At 40.3% G+C, this 10182-nt stretch overlaps 1 protein-coding gene across 1 annotated transcript; it reads left to right on the forward strand.

Annotated features, from left to right (window-relative positions):
* Window positions 1-407: 407 nt before the first annotated feature.
* On the forward strand, window positions 408-7603 carry LOC114364986 (uncharacterized). The gene is made up of 2 exons (XM_028321371.1): window positions 408-1015; window positions 7231-7603. The coding sequence occupies exons 1-2, from the start codon at window positions 408-410 to the stop codon at window positions 7601-7603; spliced, it is 981 nt and encodes a 326-aa protein (XP_028177172.1).
* Window positions 7604-10182: the final 2579 nt, after the last annotated feature.

The raw sequence follows: 10182 nt of genomic DNA on the forward strand, positions 1-10182 counted from the left end.
TTTTAGTGGAAAACCAGCTGACTGGATAGCTTTCAAACAGTCATACTATCATACCAGTCAGTCATGCTCTCTCACCGAAAATTTAGCACGGATTCGATCTTCCTTGCGCGGAGACGCAGCTCTATCTGTGTCCGCCCTCTTACTGACTTCTAGAGACCCTCTTCACGTGTCTTACTACCCGAGCCATTCACCTGGAGATTGTACACAGCCTCTCAGCGGACGCTGCAGTGATGTGCCTGCGACGATTTGTCGCTCGAAGAGGCACCCCGTGCAAGATATTGTCAGATAATGGGACTGCCTTCGTTGGGGCTAATAATCTACTTCTTGCAAGCTACCAGCAGTGTTTCGGAGACGAATGTGCTAACCAACATATTTCCTGGCAGTTCATACCCCCTTCAGCTCCTAATATGGGGGGAGCGTGGGAACGGATGGTTCGAACAGTGAAGACGGCGCTGAAAGCCATGCTGGCAGAGCAAGTGCCCAAAGACGAGCTTCTATGCACCGCTCTTCATGAAGCAGAAGCACTGGTGAACAGCAGACCGCTTACCCACGCGTCCAGCGAACCTCACGCTCCCGAATCATTAACGCCGTTTCATTTTCTCATCGGTTCATCGTCACCGTACCATCCCATAAAGACTGATGCCGGGGACCTGCTCAGTGGGAGTGATTGGAGGAAGTCTCAACGCCTTGCTGAACTATTTTGGCAGCGTTGGGTCAAAGAGTACCTTCCTCTAATCGCTCCTAGGAGGTCGCCCAAAGGTTCTTCGTCGCAGAATTTCAGAATTGGTGACCTCATCCTTATCGCGGACGGTAATCTCCCGCGGGGAACATGGCCTCGAGGCAGAATATCTGCGGTCCACCCCGGCAAGGACGGAATAATAATCCGCGTCACAGAGGTCACCACTCTCGGCGGAATTCTGCGGCGACCAGTCACCAAGCTGGTCAAATTACCATCAAGTCCCCCCCTGACTAAATCGGCTCTGCCAGGGGGGTGGAGGATGTTGCTGGCAGTTTGGTCAGCAATCCTTTTTTATATTGTTTATGGTTTTTTTACTTTTTTTAAATATTGTTTTTTTGGATTTTTGAAGTTGGTTTTTGTACACTCTCGTGTTAATGTTTTGAGCTGCAAAGCTGCAATATACCTACTGTTCTGGCCCTTTTTTGGAGTTTCCTTGATTCTAGTGGCATACCACAATCACCACCGGCAGGCCTCTCTATAATACAGTCCACTCCACCACCGTTTTTAACAAGCACATATATTGATTACTTTGTGTGTGTGAATTTCTGATTTACCAGTAATTTAATTATAATATTAGCAATAAAAGTTACCTTTCATTGCTTTTTAATAAGTTAAATGAAATTTCAACATAAAAAACCGTTGAATATGCGCACTTAACAATTAAAAGACGAATAAGTTGTCATGGTTGATTAACAGTTGGCCTTGATTAAGAATTAATTATGGGTTAATGTTTGCCAATATGTAGGGTTCCGTAGATTTAATTATTAATTTAAGAAAGTATATTTTACTAGCGGCGGCCCGCGACTTCGTACGCGTGGATCCCGTACCCTGAGTTGAATTTTGCAATATCCCATCTTAGTGAGCACCTACGTTCTAAAAGGAACCCCCATGCAAAATTTGAGACTCCTAGCACTTAGTTTCTGAGATTTCGTGACTTTTCGCTTTCATAAATGTAGATTAATCCACATCGAGGAAGCTCTTACGGGACTATTCCCACCTCTCGTTCCCACCGCTGCAACTATCCTGTGTAGCCAGGATCTACAACTTGACCGCCAATGAAAACCCAACCAGTGAAGGTCAAGTTTGTCCCGGGGGAAAGTAAAACTGGAAGCTCTTAGCCTGCATCTTACCTGATGGAAGGTGGAAGCGAGCTTCACCCGGAATCCTCAACCACGGAGGAACTGGCTATCTTACCAACTGCCGGAACACAAGCCCTATCAATAAAACCATGCAGAAAAATCTGCCCTCACTGGGAATCGAACCTAGGACTCCTGGGTCTGAAGTATAGTCTTACCACTAGACCACAGCTATGGTTATAAATCATCTTGTATAGTTCTTGCAACTCACAAAGGCGAGTCAGCTTTACTTGTGTGTGTACGTGTCACATGCACATAGCGATAGTGTAATGTCTATCAACACTTTTGACAAACGAACAGTAGCGAGCCACCACACATGTAAGGCTCACTGACCGCCTTCGTGAATTGCAACAACTATACGCATTATGAAAGCTCATTTTTAAGCTTTTACTTAATAAATACAGCTTTTTTGATCAGGCGAAGCTGCGGACAAAAGCTAGTATTACCATATTCGTCTTCATTATGCCAATATTAAAATTACATACGTCGCGAAGTATCTCGGATACATTATAATTAAAATTTGCGTCCGTCATTTGCATCGGCGCTATGTGACGGATTATCTGACGTAAACAAATGAGCTTTCAGTTTTAATTATGTAAAAAGGCGATACAAATGTTTCTGTGGTTCGGTTCCCAGTGGGGGCAGATTTTGCTGTTAAGTTTCGTTTCCTTGTTCTAAATCATTGGTTCTCAAACTTATTTGAGATGCGCCCCCTTTCGACCATACAAAAAATTCTCCCCCCCCTTCCTCTAGTCCAGATTATTTATTGGTCGTTCTATTCAAATCTGTGCGTTCGATTTTCTGCTTCACTTAAACAAACATCGTTTGTGAATGTCTCTTCTCAAACTAAATTATATAAATAACTTGAAAAGATCGAACTGCCTAAGGCGGGAATTAAACCCACAACCTTCCGCTTGCTGGGCGACTGCTCTTCCAACTGAGCTACTTAGACACTGGATGAACCAATTGAAAGGACATCATCCATTTTGGTCCAAAATCAAAAGTGCCGGCCAAAAAATAAAAGTGCTGTATTCTGATAGAATACGTCCGCCTTAGCATTTATTACTATGGCACCAAAGCTGTAGCACCACTGTGCATCGTGGTATTTGAGTTCTAAAAATATATGAAACGACTGACTTTGATCTCAAACACTACGACGCACAGTGGTGCTACAGCTTTGGTGTCATAGTAACAAATGCTAAGGCGGACGTATTCTGTCAGAATACAGCACTTTTTTTTTTACTGGCCGACATTTTTGATTTTGAACAAAAAATGTATGAATCGTCGATGAATTTTAGATCTCAAATACTCGACGCACAGTGGTGCTACAGCTTTGGTGCCATAGTAACAAATGCTAAGGCGGACGTATTCTGTCAGAATACAGCACTTTTTTTTTATTGGCCGACACTTTTGATTTTGAACAAAAAATGTATGAATAGTCGATGACTTTTAGATCTCAAATACTCGACGCACAGTGGAGCTACGGCTTTGGTGCCATAGTAACAAATGCTAAGGTAGACGTATTCTGTCAGAATACAGCACTTTTTTTTGATGGCCGGCACTTTTGATTTTGGACCAAAAATATATGAAACGTGGATGATGTCCTTTTCAAGTGTAATACTTCGGGGCTTCGTGGGAATTGTGGGTTCGTTTCCCGCCTCAGGCAGTTTTTCAAGTTATCTATATCTGTAAAAGCAAAAGGTCACTGACTGACTCATCACGAAATCTCGGAAACTATAAGTGTTAGGTGCCTCAAATTTTGCATGGGGGTTTCTTTTAGAACGTAGGTGCTCACCAAGACAGGATTTTGCAAAATTCGACTCTTAAAGGGGGCGAAACGGGATCCATGCGTACGAAGTCGCGGGCGCCCGCTAGTTTATAACATAGCTCTGTGACTCAAATAAAGTGTCCTTGACCCTTTATAAACTTCCAATGCCAATAAAAACTATATTTTTACCAACAGACATCGGTGGTATCGGTTTAACCCTTTTTTACCGTTCGTGCCCTGCAGTCAACATCAATAATATGGAACTATTCCGGCGGATTTACACCTCACGACACGATCACGATCGGGGGACGACGTGACGTTTCAGTATTTTTAAACAGTTGTGTAAAAAAACTGTAACTATGTGAAATTAAGCTACGGTCTATTCTTTACAAAAGTAATTAATTCATTAATCGATGAGGTGAAAACTAAAGTTACATTAACATGTTCATAAACTGTCATGCTTCGTGAAACAAGCGTGCGATCATTTCGAACAACTCGAAATGAGCATGCTTATTATTTCATTTTAGCAATGTTTCGACACACATGCTAATAACTACTTATTGAGCATTTTAATGTATCAAAATAAAAATAAAAAATATCTTTGTATCTTTTACCTTTTGCTCAATAGTGACATGCTTTCGAGCTAGTAATAAACATGACGTAGGTATATACCTTTACTAGCGGCCGTCCGCGACTTCGTACGCGTGGACCTCATTTTACCCCCGTTAGATATCATGTTGATAGATGGCGTTTTCACGCATGAATATTTACGAACGTTAAAAACAGTAGTTTATCCAGCGCTGTAGATTTTAACCAATGACGATAGATGGCGCTTTTTAGACAGGTCTTATTTATTTATTGAAATTTATTTGTCACATATTGTCATAAATTATAGCCTATATGTTAATCTGGGTTATTATAAACAATAATACTGTAAAGTTTCAACAAAATCCGTTCTGTTTTTGCGTGAAAGAGTAACAAACATCCAGACATCATGACATCCAGACATCCAAACTTTCGCCTTTATAATATTAAGTAGGATGTAAAATATTGAATGATTTGATTTGATTTTAAACTCATGTAGGTAATAAAACGTTTTTGATGAGCGGAATAAATTTCACATCACTTAGTTGAGTATCCTTTTTAAGCCCTGCTAGTAGTTTAAGATCACATCGAGACTGTTTGAATATTCATCATCATCATCATTATTTCAGCCACAGGACACTCTGCTGAACATAGGCCTCCCCAACCTGCGTCCGAAGTCTATTTAAAGACTTCCAGGTAAGCCAGGGGAGCTCATGTCCAGGTGGAGGACTCTCAGACATAGGGACAAAAGGGCAGGGGAGATCAGCTCTCTCGCGCCATAACCTGCATCTCTCTTTTGACCGATCGTCGTGAAGGAGAGGGGACACACTTTTTACGAAATTGCTTCATTTTTTACGAATTGGACGCAGGTTGGCCGTAGTAAGGACAATCTGGCCAGGTGGGGATTCTTGGATGGCTTGAGCATGGAGTGCAGGTGCGGTTTTGTTCCCCAGTCGATGAAGCACCTGATGTCATGCCCTGAGTGCCCAAGCAACTGCACTTAGGAGGATTTGATGAGTGCTACTGACAACGCCACTCTTGTGGCGGAGTTTTGGGCTGACACTGTGTAGGTTTGTTGTCGACACGAAAAGAAGAAGATAGGCCTCCCCCAATGATTTCCACGATGGCCGGTTGGTGGCGGCCTGCATCCAGCGCCTTCCCGCTACCTTTATGAGGTAAAACTTGAATATAGTCGTCCAAAAATGATAATTAAAATAGAGCTCTAAAAATCGCGCCGTGTAAATACCACAATCTTTTAATGTCAAAACATGTAAAAGATTCCCGTGACTTATGCGGTGGCACGGCGGGTTGCTTTGCCGCTTTTTTTATCTTTTTACCTTTTGCGTATCTTTTTATCTTTAGTTCAGAATTCAAGGGTATCCCCGTACGATGTTAAAATGTCTACCTGACATGGTTCTTATGGTAATATTAATCAATCCATTATTAATTGTAGGAGGTGACTTTGGTGGACGTTCCTAAAAGATTATGTCATAGATTTGGAATCTTTTGTGAAAGATAAATTTGAAAAATGATAATGTCTTATTTGTTAAACTTTAATAGTGTTTTAACACTGTTTTAGATTATGTTCTTACTAATATTAGAAATGCGAAAGTTTGTATATCCATACAAAACATGTATGAATGTTTATTACTCTTCCACGCAAAAACTAGTGAACGGATTTGGATGAAACTTTACAGTATTATTGTTATACACCAGAATAATTAAATGTATAGTCTCGCTAATCTCAGGAAGAACTGGTCCAATTTAAAAATATTGTTTGTGTTGGATAGGCATTTATCGAGGAAGGCTTTAGGCTATGTAACATCACCCTACAGCCAATATAGTCCAGTCAATAAAGCATTATAGATGGAAATCCATGGAACACAATTTCTGACTTCGGGACTTTATTTAGACTAGTTAGGAGGTGAACATAGCATAAAATTTTATAAAAAAATAAAACCGACTCCAAAAATCCTACACTAAAACGTAGAAAAATAATTACTAATTACCTACTTATTTATTAGGACGAATTATTAATATTTATGTAGGTATACCATGATTGATACTTCTGGAGTCGGTGCCAAGATTATGAAACATGTAAAGTTTGCATGCACCGACTCCAAAAGTATCAATCATGGTATACCTACATAAATATTAATAATTCGTCCTAATAAATAAGTAGGTAATTAGTAATTATTTTTCTACGTTTTAGTGTAGGATTTTTGGAGTCGGTTTTATNATTCATGCCCTAGACGATCAAAATTCTCACACGCCAACGCCTATTTCGTTTACATTGGCGGCGGACCCTTCGCGATTTAGCAGTTGGTTGCGGTTGGTGCGTGCAACCGCTCGTGCGCTTCAGTTATCAAAATCCTCCGCAATCGCATAAATTCAAAATTAGGGTCACATAATTTGGCTACACGTTTCTCTTCATCCTCACGCGCTCATAATAGTCATCCAGCGCATTCATTATCATCGTTACCATTGCTCAACAACGAGGATTTATACACGGCAGAGGTTCACATCATTCGTCAATGTCAAGAAGAGTCCTTCTCAGAAGAATTGAGGTCGAATCGCCGACGTCAAGCTGTCAACAGAAGCAGCCGTCTCTTTCGTTTGACTCCCACGCTCGATTCTGAAGGCCTACTTCGAATGAACGGAAGAGTCTCTGCCACGCCTGATATGCCCTCGTTCACTAAGAGACCGATAATATTGGATGGTCGTCACCACAGCGCTCGCCTCCTTGTGACACACTAACATAAAAAGGCTCACAAACTGAATGAACTTGTGGTGAACGAGATACGCCAACGTTACTAGATTTTGCGACTGCGAAACACAATCCGCTCCATAACTCTGCGTTGTACTACCTGCACAATTCGACGTGCGAATCTGGTCCCACCACCGTTGATGCTAGTCGGAGTGGGAAGACGACGAGAAAAAAGATACGTTGCGATCTTCACGTGTCTTACTACCCGAGCCATTCACCTGGAGATTGTACACAGCCTCTCAGCGGACGCTGCAGTGATGTGCCTGCGACGATTTGTCGCTCGAAGAGGCACCCCGTGCAAGATATTGTCAGATAACGGGACTGCCTTCGTTGGGGCTAATAATCTACTTCTTGCAAGCTACCAGCAGTGTTTCGGGGACGAATGTGCTAACCAGCATATTTCCTGGCAGTTCATACCCCTTTCAGCTCCTAATATGGGGGGAGCGTGGGAACGGATGGTTCGAACAGTGAAGACGGCGCTGAAAGCCATGCTGGCAGAGCAAGTGCCCAAAGACGAGCTTCTATGCACCGCTCTTCATGAAACAGAAGCACTGGTGAACAGCAGACCGCTTACCCACGCATCCAGCGAACCTCACGCTCCCGAATGAAGGTGTGACACGATGAGAACGCGAAAAATGACCCCGTTTTTTATCGTTTCATGTGATTTTTTCGTATTAATTTTGCTTGTATTACGATAAAATTTATTTTGTATGTAGCTAAATAGATATTTTATCATCTGATTTCAAAGTTATTGTTCTAACTTATACCGTTTATGAAGTATTATTGTGTGACCATCAAATTTGAGTGTAAATGAGAAGTACCCACGTACTTCCCGCCTAGACTTATCATCATTACCATTGCAGCCTATGATGGTCTACTGCTTGAAGTAATCCTCCCTCAAGGAACACGCTTTTTCTAATTCGGCTTAAACTTCTTTAAGAAATTAGTTCCCATTTAGTCTGTTCTATAGTAACAGTTTTTGGAATCGGAGTTTATAGACCGCTCCAGCGTCTGCCGTGTCTCATTCTTTACTGTTAAGTGCCATCGAAATATGGAACAATTTGAATTGGAAGTGTATTCCTGAGATGTGAGATTCACACTGCAATGTCATTTCATACTACGGGTCAAAGATTTCGTAGTTCCTGGCTAATTTTATAATAATATATTTTGACTGAGAAATTTACAATCAAATAATGTAACTACAATGAATAAATGCTACCTAGTCTATCGTAAAAACCAACAACTACCTTGCAGTAAACTGTATTACTACGAAGTTAATGCAATACAAAAGACGAACTTAATGCCAGTGTATAAGTGCCCTGGAAAGGGTCTAAGTACTGAATTAAAGCTTTGACTTTGACTTTGACTTTGCCGTAGCATTCTCTAGTTAGTAATGTATACGTACATTTGTCGCTAAAAATAGACAAAGCACAGCTAATAAAGGGCCAAGGCAAACAAACGCAGCTAGCACACTTTGTTCTGGCTGATTCGATCAAACTTTTATTTTATTTTTGAGCCTGCCCCGGCTGTATGTAAAGCTGATATTCCAGCTTATCGTTAATTCCATCCAGACAATGGAACCGTATGTTGTGTATGATGTTTGCTTTGTTTGGAGCATTTTTGTTTTGGAATACAAATTGATATTATCGCTTCAAATTCACACAGAAGGCTCAATTTGCGTGAACCCTGTAATTAAGTATACGGGTGATGTTGATTATATCGTACTTCTAATCGTTAATGTAATTTTGAAAAAAGAAAGGTATTTTTTTTCATCAATCACACCAAAATGTTAATATTATTTAAACTATAACAACATTTTGTATAAGTTTGTATTCCGAGCATAGGTACAAATGCATATCCGGGCACATTTTTAACTTTTACCATATCAATTTTTTTTTAATGCCTGACAAGTTAGTGAAAGGAATACAAGTGTGACTACGAATCTCTTTTTTACTGTGAGCAATGATAACTCAGATCAAACGACAGGAAATAGATTTTTCCAATTCAATTTCTGAATGATATTTGTATATTTTTAGATAGATTGCTTCAAATGGTATTTTCATGTGAGTGATATATGATATGATTTAAAATGAATTACATTGAAATTGAATCTCAAATGTAAATTGTTGACAATTGTAGTAAAACTTGATTTTCCAATCAAATTATATGAAAAACTAAACTAGCCGTTTGAAGTCACCAACATAGAAAGTGTCTGACGAGAAAATATACGCATGCATCATTACAGCTGTATCTCTATTAAAGTGTAAAAGAGAGCATGGCTTCGAGTGTATATGTATATGTATACATAGTGTGTCTGCGACCTTACTCGAACCATTATAAGTATATTCATATACGATCATCCCCATTTCTCCCAAAACACTCCCTATTAACCCCAATCCTAAAGTTTCCGACTATTTCAATTTGCTCAGAGGGTTGTTACACAAATTTCAATTAAAATATCCGCGCACCTGTACGTGGTTCGGAACCGCAGATTTTTAGGTGCTAATTTGAGAGCGAGACCTGCAAACACATGTCGGACAATAAATTCAATTAACATTTCAGTTTCATGGCCTCGTTATTGTTGTGGTGGATGTGGAAAAATTGGGATTTACCCACATTAAAATTCTTGATTAAATTTTGGCACTTGTGAAAACAATACAATGGAGTAGGTTCCTACATCCGAATGCACGCCACCAATAATGATCTTTTTCACCTGCTATCTGGACAATATATCGCAACTGCATCTTGCTAAAGGGTTGTACAGTGCAGTTGCCAAGACGTGGCCACTCGTACCACTCGACTCTATCTGTCATCGGCAATGTGGTCAGCCCACTGCCACTCAGTCATGACTCATGAATAGCCATGGCAGTTACCTAAATCACTAGCGACTTAGGTAATGTTTATAATTTACGTTAAAGCATATCAGAGAGATAAAGTGTAGTAGTGTATTTCAAGGAACAGAATCTAGACTAACAAGTTCCCGGTACTAGTAATTCTTCGTGTACAGAGATGGTTTTGCCTCAAGTTAGACCAATTAATAATGGAGATTTTAGTATTAAAGCTATCGATATTTTCTAGTGTATTTTGTATTTATCGTTGCCTTTGAGAGTTCGCTCTCATTTTAAGGAAACAAGACTATCATATATATACAGGGTGGCCCAGAAGAAAGTTCACTTTTGAAAATTCA

This window comes from Ostrinia furnacalis, unplaced genomic scaffold, assembly GCF_004193835.3.
Source record: "Ostrinia furnacalis isolate ACB-3 unplaced genomic scaffold, ASM419383v2 OfSCF7524, whole genome shotgun sequence".
In the NCBI taxonomy this organism is placed as follows: Eukaryota; Metazoa; Arthropoda; class Insecta; order Lepidoptera; family Crambidae; genus Ostrinia; species Ostrinia furnacalis.